Consider the following 19,401-nt stretch of genomic DNA (forward strand, 5'->3'; position numbering starts at 1 on the left):
TGAGTACTGCTGTTTGCTCAGACAAGAAGCTTGACTCATAGATGTTGATGTGTGTTATGTTTTTTATCTTGCAGGTCAGAGCCTTATGAGACCTTTTTTCCTCCCTCAATGTACACAAACAGCAACAGAGCCCAGCGTGGCTAAAACGATTGCTGTTGTTAGATGTGAGGGATGCTCTGCTGTGCTATTGAATGTCAGGCATGCTGGCCAGTGTCTTTCATAACCTGGATGTTTCTTTTTTTTTGGATTAATGTTTGATAACTTGCTTATTCAACATTGGCACAATTTATGCCATGAGTTCTGAATACAAAACATCTTGAACTACAGACATTGAGGGTGTGTGAGGGGGATGAAAGCTTAACATGTAACACAATTTATGCCGTGAGTTCTGAATACAAAACATCTTGAACTACAGACATTGAGGGTGTGTGAGGGGGATGAAAGCTTAACATGTAACACAATTTATGCCGTGAGTTCTGAATACAAAACATCTTGAACTACAGACATTGAGGGTGTGTGAGGGGGATGAAAGCTTAAAATGTAACACCTGACAGGGAAGGGTCCTGGGAGAATACACCCTAGCCACCTCTTAGAGTGTTATTTGTTTATAAACTTTCAAAATATTGAAATTACTTTACTCCTTCCTCTCTCCCCTCAGTTGAAAAGGTTGTTTCTTCTCTCAGCAACATACTACAGCAGTTCTGTGATGGGATTTAAGTGGACTCATGCACTCAAGCATTAACTGCAAAATAAAATCTTTTGAGATATGAGGCCCTACTAAATTTCCTTGTCTTCTAAAAGGCATGTTTTTCTTAGGAATAAAAAACTAGAGACATGTATTTCCAGATTTTCATGTCATAAAATCACTTCTTTTAGCAATGCTGTTACCTGAAAGTTGACATTTGCTAGCTCAGAGTCTCACCAATGGTAATAGGATGCAAGAGCAATGGGAGCTGTGCTTAGGAATGTAAGTCCTGAAAACAGGTGCTGGCTACAGAAATTCAAGATGAACTTGATGTGTATAAAGAAACTCAAAGAAATGCACCTTTACAAAGACTCTGAGAGAGTTTTGTAGCTGTTTCCTCTTTGTGTACCAATATGAAAAGCAAAGCATCTTCTGCTTACCTTCTGCAAAGATGATAAAGCTCATGATTGTATTAAACGGAGCCATAATTTTGGAGAAGAATTTGGTCCACTTTTCCTGATTTGTAAGCCATGAGAGCCTTGTTAATGTTGGACAGCTGTTTAGTCCTTGAATGCTTATGTTCTCCCTCCCTTGCTGGTAGCTTTCTCCATCATTTTCAGCTAGAGTAATCTTTACTGTGTGTTTCCCCTCTGTGGAGACTTTTGAAAATGTAATTAGTTCATGAAGGCGAAGCTATTAATCTCACTTCTGGAGACATCATCTCCTGTGAGTATGGGAACCAGAACCACACAGGGCTTTACCTCCAGATGTTCCCTGAGTCTTATGAAAAGGACCTTGGACCAGATTGTGGAAATGAATGAGGTCAGCCATGAGAGAAGGCCTGGGGGGCTCAGGAAGTGGAGATAACTGACCTCAGATGTTTCATGTACAAGTGCTGTCATGTCTTGCTTCAACAGTCTTCTGAAAAGAAAAAAGTAATGGGTGGTGGTTTTACATCCTAGCAGAGTGATACCCATTTCTAAAGCTGAAATAATTTATAAAAGAGGATGGCATTTTTATCACTTGCTGGTTTTTGCCAGTCATTATGTTGCTGATGCACTGAATCTTTGAGTGTTTATCAAATAGCAGTGCCTGTTTCATTAGCCACTTGCATAAACCAATTCCCCAACATTTTGTTGAAAGAGCACTTTATCTCCTCTGCCATGAGGAATGCTAGTGACAAAAAAAAAAGTAAAATCTTGCTATTGCTTAAAAAAGGACTTAAAACTCTGCACAGCAAAATCTCTGTTATAAAAGCTCCTTGCTGTGCTTGTGTTCCCATTTCTGCAGGAGCTCATCCAGTGTATCATCTAGTCGGTATGACTAATTACTATCATCACTATTATCATTCACATGGCATGTAGCTGGAGGGCTTGGTGCATACTGGGTTTGTAAGTGGTTTGATTAAATAGAAATGTATCTTATTTCCCCTTGCCCTTCTAAAAATCAGCTACAAATCAATAACTTTTGCTCAACTGTTCTCCTGCCAGTGCACCTACCAGCATGCTCTTTCCTCCTGGTTCCCAAAAACCTCTTAATCTGTTTCCCTAATATCTTGACTTTCTGAGGCTCTGTATGTTACACAAGGGCCACTTTTTGTTGTTGTTGTTTTGTCTGGGTTTTTTTGGTTTTTTTTTTTTTTTTTTTTTTTGTGTGTGTTTTTTTTTTTTTTTGTTTATCTGTAGAAGAATCTGTAAGTCTGTAACCTTCTGCATTTGCTCATCTGATGTCACTGGCCAAGGCTATGTGCAGAATTTTGTAGATTCGAAGGCCATGAAGGTGATTATGATTTCCATTTGCTTGATCTACCCTTATTGCAGGTTTTTTTTGTAGATTTTCAGTCAGCTGTTTTCCAGAGGACCCTACATACTGCTGAGAATTGTGAGGCTGTCATTTCTTACTTGACCTACCCTGTGGTGAAGGTGGATTTCAGCAGTGATTCCTCTGTAGCAAGGGGACGCTACATTCTGTGTTCAAAGACTAGGTTCAAATCCTCATCCCTATCTGTCTGTATGAACTTTTACCATATTTGGGTTTATTTCATGAATCACAGGTGGTGTTACAGTGCAGATATGGCCACATGAAAATTGGTGGTGTGTTACTTGCTAATGTAATCATACAATCTGTTAATCTAAGAACACTTGACAGATACCAGTTTCTTTCCTGGTCATACTGTGAGGCAGTTATAATTTATCTTCTAATGCATGTATTGTTTATGGTAAGAATTGAGGCTTTTAAATAGTCATATCTCCCATTTTTTCTCCTAAAGAATCACTTTTGAAACACTATATGCTACTTGCCTTGATAGAGCACACTATCTATTTTGTTGTTCACTCCTGTATTTTCAAATTGTGATGGGTTGTCATCTTACAACTATTACAGGACATAATTCTGTATTTTTCATTCTCTGTCTTGAGTAATTGACAGTGCTGTACTCTTCATTAGTGATTGTGAATGTTATTGAAGAATTTCTCTGCAGACCCTGTAGACAGCAAATCATTGTGTTTAGTCTCCTTTCAACAGCTATAAAGAGGCTGTGCAACAGTTTTATCACTGAGAGGCAGCATGTGTGGAATGAAGAGTTACAGCTCCTGGTGAATTTACCTCAGTCTTAACATTTTGAATACTGCTGTTCACTGTTTTACCTCCATTCTTTAAAAATCCCATCTTCATTCATGAGCAACTACTGTGTTTTGTGATGGGAATTGTTCCAGTTAGGTTTGGCTGTGGCTTTCAGTTTGCCTCCAGCTACAGTTACTCTCACCCAGTTCTCTGTGCAATAAATGTGACCTTTAAAGCCCTCTTCCAACCACAGTTGTTGCTTCTTGTGTAACTGTTTTTGTGCTAGGCTGAGTTTTCATCAGTGTTCGAAAATCTTGCTTTTGAAGCATGATAACTTGCTGAAATATGAGCACTGTTGAACAGTCTCAGTATGATTCATTAAACTGCTGGTTTTCTAACAGCCTAAACTCTGGTTAAAGCCAAGCTCTGCTCTGGCTCTGTGTTTGTGCAAACATCTTTGCCTGCATTACAGTTAGCACAGTCCTTACTCACGCAACTCCTCTGAAGAAACCTTGACTATGAGATCAACTGACTTTTCCCCATTCTAATCACAAGTTTATGTAAAATGGAATCTAAACTATTTTAAACTAGCTAAGTTAATTATGGCTTCAGTCTTTCTAATGAGATGCAGAATGTTTTCCCTGCTGCAAAAAGGAGCCTTTGCAGCAGGGATAGTTGCAGCTGAAAATGATAGCAGTGTTTAGCTGCATGTTTAACTTTTGGGTTGGGTGTGGTCCCTTAAAAAATAGTTATGAATAATGCCTGCTGGGAGCTTGCCATATTTCAATAGATTCCATATAAAACCTATTCTTTACTATTTTAAGACTCCCAAACTCTCTGAAGTTAATCTGTTTCTAGAGCCATTTTTGCCCTTCAGCTCCTAGGAGCCAGAGGACACACATTTTGTGTTACTCTTTGTTCTGTGAGGGGTTCCTAGTTTGGGCAGTTTTCAGAACACACAGTTATAAATCTGCAGAATAGGGAGTCGTGGAGTTGTTGAATTTATTGGTGAGTTGACACAGGAGATAGGGGTTGAGCAGTGCTTTTGAGATCTCCTTTATGGTGTGGGCTTAAAGAGAGACCAGGAGGGGCAGAGGCAGGTGAAAATCTGTTTGCATGTTCTGGTTCTGTGATGGGGCATAGAGTCTGTGTGCTGTGTGCTGGTACCCTGCAAACTTATAGCCCTCTTTCTGTTGTGCAAGTGGAGGAATTTTGATCTTACGCAGAATGGGCATGTTCTTTGCTCAGCAGTCAACACCCTAACCATTGGAACAGCTGGACTTTTGCAAATGCTGGAGCTGTAGTCAAACCTCAGAGATTCCCCTCCACTAGGGAACCTGTGGATTCCTTTCTTTTACACATTATTTCACACCTTTCTCTTTAAGAATCTACCTTTGCAGAAATAGTTTTCCAGATGTTCACAAATAGAAAAAGGAATTCCTTTTGTTATACTGCAGCTGATTAGATGGCTGTAGTGTGTTCTCATTCTAGGGACTGAGAATCTGCTTCTGCAGTACTACTTGGTGTCCTCCCACCCAGCCTGGCAGTACATGTAAACAAATCCACAACGCCCACATATGCAGTGTAGGTCTGAAAGTCTCAAAGTGGACTCAGGACTCTGTATGCTCTTTTCTATCTCCAAATACCTGTATTTTTTCAAGCTTTGCTGGAGATGCAGTCATGGGTCTCTGTTGTATTAGCAGAATTTATTTTGGGGAGGAGGGAGGTTGTTGACTGAACAATGTGTCCTGTGTTAATAGGCATCACTCGCTGCTTTTTGGGAAGGTGCTCAGAAGAACTAAAGTTTTTGAAAGACTGCCATACAATGGACAGTAATAAAAAATTATGAAGATATAAAGTCTGGCCTAGTGCCATATTGTAACAATGTCAAGGGGAGATGCCAGCTGGGAAGAAATGGCTTCAAGAACTTTGATGAGCCTGTGGTGGCAGACAAAAGTCAGATATCTGAGGCTTTTGCACACTCCAGCTGTTGGCTCTGCCCTTGATATACCTTGATATACCCTTGAGGTATTGATGTGTGACTGACTTACGATTCAGCTTCTGAACTCTTTCAACTTGCAGTGTGGCCTAAGGTGAACTGAAACTGCAGTCACTTAGTTGAAATTACTGGGGGCCTAGGAGCAGATTGAGAAGGATTTGTGACACCACTTTGCGGGACAGCCAGAACAGGTGATGGGAGAGGCATCTTCGAAAACAAGCGTAGTTTTTATCTGCTGTCACCAACCTCTTGGAGTCCAAAAAATATAACCCACCTTTTGGATTTGACTGTCACTGCATAGATTGCCAGGTGCCCATACTCTTGAAGTTCTTTGATGCTAGAATTGTGCTCTTGAAAATCTTTTCCTTGCCTTGCATCCAGTTTGTGGAGAAGCTGTTTTTATACTGCCTGATTTAAAAAGAGAGAATGAGTTACAAGTGTGTATTTCAACTTTAATCTTCCTTCTGGGGGGAAATTTAATTTGAAAGTAAACCTCTTTATAGCTTCATTGTTGCTGGTTTTCTTGCCCTATAAACGTTTCACAGAGTATTTTGAGTTTATATCTGGCACTTATTACTGCACATTGTCTGAGTTTTTCTTCACAAAAATAACAAACTTGTGATGGTCAGGAAAAATACAGTTGTATCCTCTTTGTGTCACTAATGGAAGTCTTAACTCCTCATTTCCACTGGTAGTAACAGAAACAAATGTGTCATGTTGGAGCATCTTACTTTGTGAGACATAAAAGCTTAAAACTGTCTTCAAAGCAAGACTCCTTGCAATGAGCTATTCTGAAGCCCTTCCCTCTCTTCTGCAGTTTTAAATGAAAATGAGAAATTACTTCACAGTTCTGCTCACAGATATTTTAGATTGCTGACAAGTTTGAATTCAGGCATATATTCCATTATTCACTCACAGTTTAAATCTCTTAAAATCACAAAAATAGAGAGTTAGAAAAATAGTCCACCTTTAGGCTTCCTCTCCCACCAAAACCCACAGGAGTGGGCTGTGTTTTTTTAAGGGCTGAGATACTGGGCAGCTCTAATGTCTGATGTGGGTGGACTTGGTCTGCTGAGGTTGGGAGCTGTAGGCCTGGCTCCTAAAAGGGCAAATCAGCACAAACCACTCAGGTTCTCAGGAGGTAATAGGCTGCTTGGCTTGGATTTTTTTTTTTTCAGTCTCCTGTCACCTGAGAGCAGTTGAGTTTATAAACAGTTTATGATGTGGTAAGCATTATTACAGTTTCTACAGAGTGAACCCCCATCTGTGTTGTTGGGCTGTGGAAGGGGAGTTAAGTGGCAGATGTATTTCACCTATTGTGCTTTCAGTAAATCCTGCTTGTCTATAAAAAAAAGCTTCTGATGCTCAGTGGTCTGGTACTGAACAGTAGACCTGAAACCTTTTCAAAAAAAAGGCAGCTGTTTGTGTTTACATTCTTTAAAAGTGTCAATCTGGACAAATACAGTTTCAGTACTAAATTATTTTTTTTCCATTTCAGAAAACCATAGCTAAAATTGCAACATGCTTGGAACTGAGGAGTGCAGCTTTACAGGTATAGCTCTTTTTCCTGACTTCATACTTTAGCAGCAAATAAAAGCTGTAGAGCTTTTTAAAACTTGTTTACTGTCTTCAGAAATACCCAAACTTCTGAAAATGAAGTGAACACTTGGAATTTCCAGGCCGTCATCGTGATGGCCCAGGTGACTGCCTTAAGAAAGGCTGCAAGTACTTATGTGAGCATGTGTTGGTGCTTGTACAGGAATTTAACTCCACATTTTGTGTCTTTGGTCTCTGCCTCATTTTCATCCTTCTGAACTGTTTTGTTTCTCTTCCTAACCTGTGTGCGAGGTTAAAAAGATCACCAGAATGACTCTTAGACTTACTCAGCTGCTTCATAATAGACCAGAAAGAAGAATGTGTGTGTATGTAAAATAAAAGTTACTTTTTAGCTGTCATGAAAACTGGCAGTGCTCTAGGAAAATGTGGGAAAACAATAATTTGTAAACTACTCTTTGGGCTTCCTTTCTGGATTGAAAGTAGATGTCATGGGAGTGGATATAGTTTTTTTCTCAATACATGCTTATCCCCAAAACAAAAACAAGTGAGAAAAATTTCCAAAAGACCACGGATGGGGAAGGGATAAATCAACGGCTGGGTTAGTGGATTACCTCTTTGCCAAGAAAGAGTGATGACAGGCAAATTTTGCATCAAGTTACTCCCAACAGCACTGCCAAGTACTTCATTTTGCTGGACAGGGTGCTGCCTGCAGTTGTCTGAAAGGCTGGGATACAGCATGCTGGACTCATGAGATGGGGGCTGACTAGTCTTGAGGCTGTGTAGAATTTGCAGAATTATTTGGTTACCTCCACCTGTCATTCTATTTTGATCTAACCTGGGGTGTTTGAAGAATGTTTCATTTGCTTAGAGTCACTGTGACTTTGAGGAGGACCTGCATGTTCCACTATGGAACAGCTTTGTGGGTCAGGTCACACCTGGGAGCAGCAGCAGAAGCTGCAGACATGTCATAACCTGCCAAGCCGGAGAGGTGATGTTACACAAGAACACTCTTCCTTGGTGTTGATTCCCCAGCAGTAAGTCAAGGGATTTTATAAGGTTGTGAAAGGGTACAAGAACTTCTTGCCCATTTCACTTTGGGGAGGTTATGATTTCTTAGCAGAGCTTAAAGCAGTGAGTGTGCTCACCTTTTGCCACTCTCCTAACACTAAGGATATAGCTGCTTTAGTATCCTTACACAGTCTTGCAGAAGGTCCCTATTCAGTCTTGGACAAAATCAAGAAAAAAAAATCTAATTGGACCTTAAATGTTGAAAACAATGGGCAATCTTAAGGGACGCCAAGGGTGCAATGACATAATAGGTAAGACCTGACCATCCAATCAGAAGAGAATGTCCAGTGTCAGTCCTCTTATTTCCACTTCTTTTTATGCCAGCTCTGCCACTTGTCTCACAATAAACTAATCTTACCAAACTGTTGGTGAGCTACCTCAGAATAAAAAATTAGGAACTTCTCTGTTGAATTAATAAGTCAGATAGGTTTACTGAGAATTGTACATGTATGTGCCACAGACAGAGGAGGAAACCATCATCAGAGCTGGAGAAAAGAAAGATGGGAATTCCTCTTCTATTTTCAGTGAGTTCTTAACTGAGTTTTGTCAAGCTCATCCTGTGAACTGTAATTTCTGCCAGTGTCACAATGTTGGATGCGTGTCTTGAAATGTGAATGTTCCTGTGTGCAGTAAGGAAGAATTTACAATGAGTTGCTTTAAAAATATTTATATTTCATTAGAGCTTGGAATATTGGACAAGTTAGTTCTTAATAACTGAGAAGTGACATAGTCTCTGCCTCACCTCTGAGCCTGCCTTTTGTTGGGGAGATTTTCTGGGGGGATGTAGCTTTGTAGTAACTTGGTGTGCTTGAGCAAAGGAAGCACCTTGCATGCTTATTCTGAGATGAGGGAGGTGCATATGAAGATCTGACTCTTTCTTTGTCCTGTCCTAGTCCACCCAGTCACAGGATGAGTTTAAGCTTGAGGATCTGAAGAAGTTGGAACCAAGTAAGTGGTATCTTTGTATTTTGAGTGCCATTTATCATGACAGCAGCAGGAATACTGATTAACCACACTGCGGTTCAACAGTGATGCTGGGTTTAGGTGCTTATTCCAAGTGTCTGTTACCACACAGAGAAAATCTGATGTGTATTAAGGAATGTAATGTGAGTAATTTAAAAGTACTGTAACACAAATGTTTCAGATAATAGATTAATCTTAATTTTCAAATAAGCAATTTGGGCACTGCTAATTTTTGCACAAAATAGTATTTTAAGCTATCAGTAGTACATTGTATAATTTACCTGCGCATTTCTTATTTGAACTGTATTTCACCACTTTGTGGTCTTCCTTCTTGCAGCATGAAATTTATTTTTTTCTTCTGAAAGTATTTAACTTGTGCTTATGGTAGCCAATCACCTATCACCTCCCACTGTAATGCTACCAGACCAGCGAAGGTGAGAGTCAAAATGAGGATGTGAGTCAGTCTTTTGAAGAGTTTTGTGTGATGTTTTTTTCCAGCTGATGTTGGGTCAGGTCTTGGTATGTCAATCCAGAAATAACTTTTTCATATAGGAAGTATCTATTTATCTGCTTAATTTTCCTTCCTGTAACAGTGGCTACTTTTTTCTCAAAGCATCCTTATGATTAGAGCTTCCACATCTAAGCAATATTATCCTGAATGTTAATGTTTCTGCAATTCTCAGGGAACAGGAAATGTGGAAGAGCTTCTTTCATGCTGACTGAAGTTGGTTTTATTTTGCTTATAACACAATTGTTTCATTAAGCAGCATGTTGGGGATAAATATGATAGGCAGGCAAGTGTTTCCCCTTCATAAGTAGGCTGAGCTTCTCTGCACAGGATCCTACAGGGGACCTTGTTAAGAGGTGGAGCATTCAGCTAAGCTTCCTAATATCTCTACCAAAACATAGAGTCCAAATGCTTTTGAACTGTTCCTTGAAAGTGCAAAGTGAAGGTGTGTTATGAAACTGCTGGGTCTTATGGGTGAAGACCATAACTCAGGAAAGGATTTAACTGTGTTGGAATATTTGGTCTTCCTCACTCTACATGTTGCATGTCTGGCCTCTGAATTCTGGCTTGGGATTTTTCTGTAGATTTTGCTGCTCGCTGTTTACAAAGTATTTAAAATGTTGTAATCATTGAATGACTGTGGATTTTAGACTCCATTGTGCAAATGGCCTGTGAATGACTGAGTGATGGAAGAGAGACAGGAATCTTGTCCAAAATTTCAATTATGGTGCAACAGTCCTGTTGCTTATCTTGCCCTCCATCACAGAATTGGTTTTTTGCTGTCAAAAAAACTGCTTAGCAGTGTGAAGTGAACTCAGCCCACACCTTATACAACAAGCAACTATATTAAAACTGAGGAAGAGTGTGTGGCCATCAGTTTTCAAATACACTGAGTTATTTTCCTTGGAGGAGAACAGGTGCTTCTACAACAACAATTGAAAATTGATGTTCCTAATGCTGCTGTCTTGGATAGTTCTGGCCTCTTTCTTTCTGAATTGTGCCTTTGTTTTGTGGTTTTTAAGTATGTCTTGAATAGAGTAAATCTTAATCAGGCCAATACCAGCCATTTCATAAAATGCACTGTGAAGTGTTTTAATTTGCATGTTGTCAGTTTTCTTTTGCATCCCACCAGAAGAAGCTAAAAAAATCTGGGCTGGCAATGTAAATAAGTGATTCCTTTGTTAGGTCAAGCCATTCAATTAGGGTGGAACAAAAACAGCTATTCATACAAAACAGCTATTCACACAATTTGGCTTGTTTTAATTACTTTTGTGCCTGAAGCTGTCAGAATGATTTTGGTGTTGTTATAACAACCAGGACCTTAGATTTCCTTTTTTCTTTTCCCTTAATCTTGTGCTGTTGAGTTGTAACTTTTTCTATTCGAGCTTGCATTTCATGCAGATTGGAAAGTGAAGCAGTTGGCTACTTCTGTTTGTTTATAGAATTTGTCACTGAATAGTTTGTTGTGGAATAATGCTACAGGTGGTTCCATACATACAAATAGCTCTTTTGAGTCTGTGCTGTGTGAAGTCATTGTTAACACACGGGATTTCAAATCCATTTCTTTGTGGAAGCTTATACCAGTGTTAGAATGCACAGTATAAATGGGTGGGCTGGGGCATCCCTTGTGCCTGAGTGATAAGACAAGTGGTTACTGGGTTGTACTGCGGAGCATGGTGTCTGAATTATTTTATGTTGTTTATTAAAAAAAAAAAAAAGTATAGGTATCAGAAAAAATCAATGTCACAGAAAATCTAAATGGACAGTAGTCTTTACCAGGTTAATATGTCCTGATCTTCTGGCTTATGTTGATAATTTCTTTTGAAAACTTTCAAGAAAGAGCCAACTGCTGATAAAATCAGACTATGAGGATGGTGAAGGGCCTGGAAGGATAGCCTTATGAGTAGTAGTTGACGTCACTTCATCTGTTCAGGCTGGAGTAGACTGCTGTTAAAACTTCCTCATGAGGGGCAGGCACTGATCTGTGCTCTGTGATCACAGTGACAGGACCTGAGGGAATGGCCTGAAGTTGTCAGGGGAGGTTTAGGTTGGAGATCAGGAAAAGGTGCTGTACCCAGAGGATGGTTGGGCACTGGAAGAGGATCCCTAGGGAAGTGGTCACAACACCCACCTGACAGAGTTTAAGAACTGTTGGGACAATGCTTTCAGGCTCGTGGTGTGATCCCTGGGGTGTTCTGTGCAGAGCCAGGAGCTGGACTGTGATGATCCTTGAGGGTCCGTTCCAACTCAGGAGATTCTATGATTCTATGCAAGTCAAAGTGAGACTGTCCAAAGTCACGAAAGAAAAGACAACTTCTGTGCAAGAGCCTGCCGAACACTATTTTAAAAAGATTTCTGTTGGAAATGCAGCACAGATGGAGGCCATGATGCTGTGATCCATTAGTTGAACTTGTGGAGAATTTTCTGGGAATCACGTTCTCAAGCAGCAACATTACAGAGGGGAAGGGCTTTTTTTCCCAGAGGTAATTGTGGTTTTGAAAATGAAACAGAGATCCAAAAAAGCCCAAACCAGTCTTTTAAAGCTTGGATGTTTTACACAGCATTACAAGGGAGATTGCTGTTTATATTAACCTAATTTGTTTTCCTGTGATCTGGTATTTTTATTTGAATCAACTGAAGCTCATACTTTTGGCAGATGCAAAGAGGATTTTCCTTTTCCTCCAAGTTTTATTGCTTAGCTTTTTCTCTGTGGCTTTGAATAAGTATTTCACCAGGCTGAGTGCGGTGGGCCTGTTGCTTATCCTGTTGATCTTTAAAGGAGCACTTAAATTGCTGTGTTACAACTTTGCAAAATTATTTGCCATTGGTGGTGAGACAAGAATTGAAAGCTGTTTAAAAACTTGAGCCACAGCTTTGTACAGCAAAAGGCAAGAGGCTCTGCTTCTGAACTGAATATTCAGCACCACATTTGTTCCTGGCAAGACAGGGGTGCTCAGCCTCGGGCAGCAGCAGCAGGATTTTAGGTGCTCTAGAACTGTTTGCCTCTTGCCTGGGCTCATGTCAGTAGAGCTCTTTGGGCCCTCTAGTGATGACTGAAATTAATTAGGAGGAGGGTTTTTTTGCTTGTAAGGGGACCTGATTAGTAGAAGAGAGGAGTCTAGCACTTGTGAACCTTTGGAAAGTGGGAAGAGAGCTACTGTGACGCCTGTCTCTTCTGTTTAATGTGCCTATGATCTGTAAGAGATCTCACTTCACTGAGGTTTTTCCTCCTTGGGTAGTTTCACTTTCTGTTTCTGATATGATGTATCTCTCTGAGAGCTGGGGAATTCTGAGAGTAATAAAAATCGCCTTCTTCTTCTGAACCTCAGCAGCACTGAGAGATGACTGACTGCTGTTGATCAGCTGCTTTTCTGGTAGGAAGTGGCTGTGATTCTTCAGATTCATGTTGAGATCTACATTACTGGTCACTCAGAGCAGAAGTCTTTGGAGAGAGAGACATGGTGTCAGTTTTTTCTCTCATCAAAGCTCTGAATGAAGGCACTTTAAACCTTTCTCTGTATTTATGTATTGTGACTGGCTGGGATCAGACAGTGGTTAACCTCTCATGTTGTAGCACAAAAATCAGAAAAAAATCAGTATGAGTAAAGACTGGAAAGACTTTTTGGTTTCTTTATAGTTTCCCAGTGGAATAATTTATTCTTAGAGCATTCAGATGGTGTCTAGTAAGCTAATGCAGGAGTCCAGGCTGGCTGATGGGAATGTGAAGGCAGACAGGAAAGCTCTCCTGCACTGGCTGAGTTGTAGTGTGCTCAGAGGGGCCTGGCAATGGCATTTAAGATAACTGGTATTTAACTACCTCTTGGTATTTGTGTAATCTGAATGTTGTTTGAAAAGAGTTTTGTTTTCATTCAGAAGTCTTAAGGGGAGAATTCCTCTGCTCTGAGAGTGCTTATGGTGAAGTGAAGCTCTCTGAGGGGAGTCAGGGGTTTTTAGCTCTACTCCCCCTACCAGTCTGGGATATTCATTGTCTGGTGGGAGAGTGCCTCTCCCTGCAGGTGTCCTCTTGTAAATTTTTAGGCCCTTTAACCATGATGAAATGCTTATTTCTTTCACATGTCTTTGGAAATTTCTCTTTCACTGGTAGTTGTGTTTGGAAATGGCAGCTAAAGTTGGAATTAATAAAGTGTGAGCAAATTTCCAATATAAACAGCAAAGCCATTCTGCATGAAATTCTGAAAGTATAGACGAAGTCTCTGGGGCTTGGTTCCCAGATGTACTTTATCTCTCCTGAATTTCACCAATCTGCCCAGACATATCAGGGCAGATAAAAAGAAAACACAAACAAAGGCATCACCACCACCAAACAAAACCCCCAAAACACATGACTGAAGAAGTAGAAAATCTCACCAAACCTTTGTGCTAGCAGCGCACTTGGTCTCCCATGGTGGCCGCCTGAATGTGCACCCACATGTGTCAGCTCAGGTAATCTCAGTCTGTTTGGAGCTGGTGCCAGTAATGCCACCACCCTGCTCTCAACAGCCACCAAAGATTGCTACCCTCACCCTAGGGGCTGTAGCTTTTTCTCATTAAGATTTTGGTTATTGCCAAATTTATCTTACCTGTCTGTGTGGTGTGTTAGTAGTAATCTTGTACTGCAGTTGCAGTTCACCTGTTTGAATGTTAGAGTGATATAGCTTTGATCATAGTTGTGCTGGTGCTTAAAATATAAGAGAAGAGGGGTGTTTTTTGTATGATCTTATTATTTTAAGATTATTAGCATTATTATTGTTATTATTATTATTTGTGTGTGAAGATGCTCTCAGAATGGACATAGCTGTGCAAAGTAGTAGTGCTGATTTATGAGTATGGATTTTTATTTTTTCTCTTCTCTGCAGTCTTAAAGAATATCCTCACTTACAATAAGGAGTTCCCCTTTGATGTTCAGCCTGTCCCACTCAGGTAAGAGAGAACTTCTTGCGCATCACTTCATGTAAAGATATGTACTTGAAAGGGAGTACAGTCTGGGCCTGGTGTGTCTCTGAAACACATTTCTAGAGCCATCTGCTTGCCAGACTGCTTTGTGTAAATGGAGTAATAAAAGAACTTTCAAACTCTGTTTGTCTAGGTACCACTAAAAATCAAGACTATACTTTTGGTGAAATCAGTACTTGTTGTGTCCCTACATCTCTCTGTAGTTTCCAGTGTCATCTCCTGGCTTTAGGCTCTGTGCTTTCTATTGGTCTGAGCTCCTGCAATCTCTGTCAAAGTCTGTAGGTAGTGGTAGAAGTTAAGTATGAAATGACATTAAAGAGTGTTGTCCATGCTCAGGTGCTGGCTTGTGAATTGGCAGATGGGTGATGAGTGAGTGTTGGTCTCATTTCTTCTTTCTTGTGTTTTACAGGAAGATTTTAGCACCTGGAGAAGAGGAACACTTGGAGTTTGAGGAGGATGATGAGGAAGGAGGAGCTGGAGCAGGGACTCCAAACTCTTTTCCTGCTAGAGTTCCAGGTAGGGGCACTAGCCTTGCCATGCCAGCCTCTGTAGCATCTCTGAGCTCTGGCTTTAAAAAGCTCCTTTTTCCACCTCTGATTTGAAAAGTTTGGGTGGGAAGCTACAGGCTCATGTAAACAAATCCTAAATGCTGTACTGGAAAACCACAAGGGTGGCCAGTGAATTTTTTTTCCAGCAAACAATATCTTACTGTGAAACAGTTATATAGAGAACCTGTGAAGGTGGTACCATCTACTTCAAATAATTAGCCTTTAATTCTGACTCAGACGTGATATTTTCATCCTGGTGCGCTTTAACTATGTGAAGCATTTCAAATGTGTTCAAATATAGACTGTGGCAATGTTTCTCCTGCAAGGAGCAGCACATCTTTCTAGAGATGTGAGAAGTTGTTGCTGCTTATTATTGTGTTGCATTGTTTGGTGAGACAGTGGCTTAGAGTGAAGGCAGGCTGTGAGAGAAGAAAGAGGGGAGTTTTGATTTTCATAGCTGAAGTCCTTGTCCATGTGAAAGCACTTTGTAGAACTGGATATACCAACAGATTCTAGAGAAGGTCTTCATGTAGTTTCAGGTTTTGTTAATTTAAATGTTGTAACAAAGGTTCTTTAGTGTTCCTGGTTCCTTTAGCTCCTGGTGTAATTTCTTTGCAGAAAAAACAAGTTTCTAGTTTCAGAGCTGTCTGGCAAACTTTGTATTTCAGGAATGAGATAAGTAAGGAAACCAGTACTGGAATAATGGTTAAAAGAGCTGGGGTGTTGCATTACTTATGCCTGGAGAAAACAAATGATACTCAGTTGTGATCCCAAGCACAGTGCTGAAATGTCCCCTGAAGGCTAACCTGATGTGGACATGCACAGTCTACAGCTGTTCATGCCAAGCTCCCAAAAAGGCTGTCTCGGTCCTTGTTATTCACCATGATAAATCATTTTATGGAGATGCCTTCTGACTGTCCCGAGTACAGCAGGAAGACTCAAACAAAAGCATTTTGCAGCTCTGGGGTGAGCCATATGAGTAAAGTGAACTTTCCCTATCTGAAACTGACAGAGTTGTGTTGCACTCTTTGCTTTGATGTGCCTTTAATCCATAGTGTGGACTGTACTGTCTAACTTACCATGGTCTTGTCTTCTCCATGCATGGCTTCATCGTTATCACGTTGCCCCATTCATCTAACCCAGGAGCCAACAAAGGTATGAGAACCTTTTAGTATGTACAGTAATTTCTGTGCTCACGTTCACGTAGCTGTGGTCTTCTTCATCCAGCTCTTAGTGCCAATCCTCACAAGACAATTTTTGGTAACAATCACACTACTGGGCCCCTATCTGTTGGTCTTCATTTGCCTTCAGTAAGTAGAAAAGGAAAGGTCATGTTTGTTGATTCAAACAGTTTTCTAGAGGTCCTGCTGTACTAATGAAGAGGTTCTGGGTTGTGGTGTAGCTAAGGGTGTAGCTGGATTTTATTTACTGGAATACACATTTTATGGGAAATCTTACACAAAGAGTATTTGTGTAATTAGACTTCTGTGCTGTGTGGAGCAATGAACTGACCAATGGCTTGCTGCCTCTAACAGCAAAGGTTTCCTACCTTTCTCCTGGTTATATATGACTTTATTCCAGTGCTGTGCTCTTCTATGAGGCATTTCCCTTTGTGAGCCCAGAAGGAGACTTAGCACTTTTTTCCCCTTTCTCTGAACTGGGATTTGGGAGTGGAGAGCCTGAATGCCTATGTCTTGGTGGCAGTGGGCGGCTGGGCTGGCTCACTGTCTGTCCCTGAAACCTACTTGGAGGAGGACACTTTTCATTTGCAGATGCTCCCATCCCTCTCTGGCAGAGATGCTCTGTGGTTGTGTCTGGTGTGGCTGCAGCTTTCTCCTGAAAGGCCTCAATGTGAGCCTTCTCAGGGGTCTAGGCCATGGTGGCTGACAGAGGGGGGGTGCCCAGCCCAGGAAAGCTGTACTATGGAGAGGGCACTGTCACCTACTCTGGCCGCAGAGGGTCCAGCACATGCCTGCCGGGGGCTGTGGCACATGTGAGGCAGGTTACAGTCAGCTGCTCTAGTCCACTGCTGACTTGGCTGTTCCTCTTGCTAGGGCAGGAAGGAAACAGTGTTCCTTGGATGCTCTCTGTCCTACTGTTCTCTTGTCTCCTGGAAGACTTTGGCCCTTCTGTCCCTTGCAACTCTGCAATTTCACACATTCTGGAAAGCATTCTTCAAGAACAGAATAATTTCTCTTAAGCCAGAATTTTTATAATAAACACCAGGCTGAGGCATCTTTCAGGTGATTTTTCTGTCAAGTGGGTGGAGTGATGGACAGGAAAGCTGAAGGCTGCAGTTATTCCTGGCTCTTGGGGGCCATGCTGCTTTTAGAAGACAACTGACCTATGATGGAGCAAAGGTTTGTGCCAAAGAGAAGACCGGCTTGCTTCTGCCTTCACTTAGATTGAAATAAGAACTCTATATTTGAACATCTCTTCAGGAAAGAAACAGAAAGATTAACTAGAGCATGAGCTGCTTTGCAAACATGAGGGCTCTCTACTAAGTTTGCTCTCTAACATTTCTCCCACTGCAGTCAGAAGCCTGTCCCATTGCTCAGAACACTGGGCTGAGCTCTGCTGTGCTGTGTTGAGAGGTGTGGACCCAGTGCTTTGGAGGCCCTGAGTCACCTCAAGACAGAAAATACAGAAACACACAGCATCTGAGATAGAAATTCAAGTCTTGCACGTGATTCTGAGAAGGGGATTGGATGCAGGAATGCTCATGAAATCTTGCTGAAGCTGAGCCTGTAGTTCTCAGAGCAGAATGCGAGGTCCCTCTTGCAAAGCCAGTCTCTCATAAGATGAAATCTTTGTGGTTCCACAGCTCCTCAAACAGATGACAGGAGAAAATTGTGTCAAGAAAACACCCATATTGGACCTGTGAAAGAAAATTATTACATTGTTTAGATCTCAAGCCTTAGGATAACTTCTTTTTTTTTGTTAGAAAACCAAAACTGTAACTCAAACTTGCTTATGAACCTGAGTATTTTCTATCCTGGTGCTTTTCTATCCTGGGCAGAGGGGCTTGAAGTGTGCCAGTTTTTGCTAAATTCAGCATGAAGTAACTTACTCCATGTTTGAAGACAGAATAGCATGACTTTTAGTGAGTTTGAGCAGTCTGGACAGCTGCACTGTCTTCTTCAGCACTGTGAGGATTCATTTATACTGACCACCAAGTTTTGATGCTAAAAGTTCTTAATGCAGAGCTGGGGAGTCCTTCCTTTAGGTAGACGGGAACTTGGGGGATGCAAACACTTACTTCCCCCCGCCACTTAAGTAGAGGCCAGTAGCACTTATGTTCTGTGTGATTTGCAATAATGCCATTTTTCTCCTTAATCTCGCACTCTAAATGTTCAATGTGGAGCCAAGTCATGTTCAGTGGGGTTGGACTCCTGATTAAGTGTCTAAACCTCCTGCAACTGCAGATTGAATCCAACCTCCCAAATTTAATCCTCAAAAATGCTATCAAGTGAATTCCATGAAGTGTTATTCTGCTTGAAGGCAAGAAATAATGCTTTAAACAGTCCTCCCCTCTATTTTTATGGCATTAGTTTTTTATCAGTTCATTTAACTTGAGGCAGCCCTGAGTTTTTTCTGGGGGACTTTGAAATCTATCAAAGGATGTTGTGTGTCTGTGCACAGACATTCCCATAGTGGTGTGTATTACTGGGATAGGTATCTTTGGAGTTTCAACCCCCTAAGAACAGCATCTTCCATGAGAGAAGATGGGAGAAGTGAGACCTCTGCTGTGAGATGACACCCAGGGTTAATAATATGCTTTACTCTTTCCAGGTACTTTATTGCCCAGGTTGCCATCTGAACCCGGGATGACATTACTCACCATCAACGTAGAGAAAATTGGTCTGAAAGATGCTGGGCAGTGCATTGATCCTTACATCACAGTCAGTGTAAAGGGTAATGATTTCTGTTCTGCCTCCTCAGTGCTGCTTTGGAGAGAGTGCATTTTCTGAAAGCTCTATTGACTTTTCAGCCTGCTGGGAAAAACATTTGTTGGCACTTCTGTTGTTGATGTAGGGCTTCTGCTTTAATCAAGGGCAGAAAAATCCTGTATTTGACAGCTACTGGGAGGTATCTGCAGGATACACTTCTCTCTGTGCACTCAGGGGTGGCTTGTCCATGCTGATTTACCCTACTTCTCCATCACAGCTTCTACAGCTGACTCCTAAGTACAGATCTACTTGGACTGTGTGTACTCCCCATGCTTATTGGTCTCTGGGCTTTCTGGAGGTGGGGAACCACAGCCCACTGACTCTATTCTTGCCCTCTCATTGAACTAATTTTGTAGTAATACAAATATAATCTTACCAGGGCTTGAGGTTTAGAGGGATGGGTATGAAGCTGAGAAGCAAAGCTTGCAAGTGAAATAAAATAAAAAATGTGTTAGCCTGGCTAGTGAAATGCTTCAGCCAAAGCCTGATGGGCTGAAAGGCTTCATAAATCTGGAAGAACCTCTCTCTGTCAGTCCAGGATAGGCAACATGAGGATTTCTCTGTTTCAGATGGTAACATAATTGGTATCTTTTGAGGCTAAGATTTTT

At 41.1% G+C, this 19,401-nt stretch overlaps 1 protein-coding gene across 3 annotated transcripts in view; it reads left to right on the forward strand.

Annotated features, from left to right (window-relative positions):
- AIDA (axin interactor, dorsalization associated) overlaps window positions 1-19,401 on the forward strand; it is a 29,062-nt gene that overhangs the window by 3,963 nt on the left and 5,698 nt on the right. The window contains exons 3-8 of one of the 3 annotated variants that reach the window (XM_064414108.1): window positions 6,745-6,798; window positions 8,765-8,819; window positions 14,199-14,262; window positions 14,705-14,811; window positions 15,987-15,998; window positions 18,636-18,758. In XM_064414108.1, coding sequence (XP_064270178.1) covers window positions 6,745-6,798; window positions 8,765-8,819; window positions 14,199-14,262; window positions 14,705-14,811; window positions 15,987-15,998; window positions 18,636-18,758 — 415 coding nt within the window. The remainder of the gene's footprint in view (window positions 1-6,744; window positions 6,799-8,764; window positions 8,820-14,198; window positions 14,263-14,704; window positions 14,812-15,986; window positions 15,999-18,635; window positions 18,759-19,401) is intronic. The other 2 variants (XM_064414109.1, XM_064414111.1) reach the window with 2 other exon arrangements.

The sequence above is a fragment of the Passer domesticus genome, chromosome 3 (genome assembly GCF_036417665.1).
Source record: "Passer domesticus isolate bPasDom1 chromosome 3, bPasDom1.hap1, whole genome shotgun sequence".
Taxonomy (NCBI): domain Eukaryota; kingdom Metazoa; phylum Chordata; class Aves; order Passeriformes; family Passeridae; genus Passer; species Passer domesticus.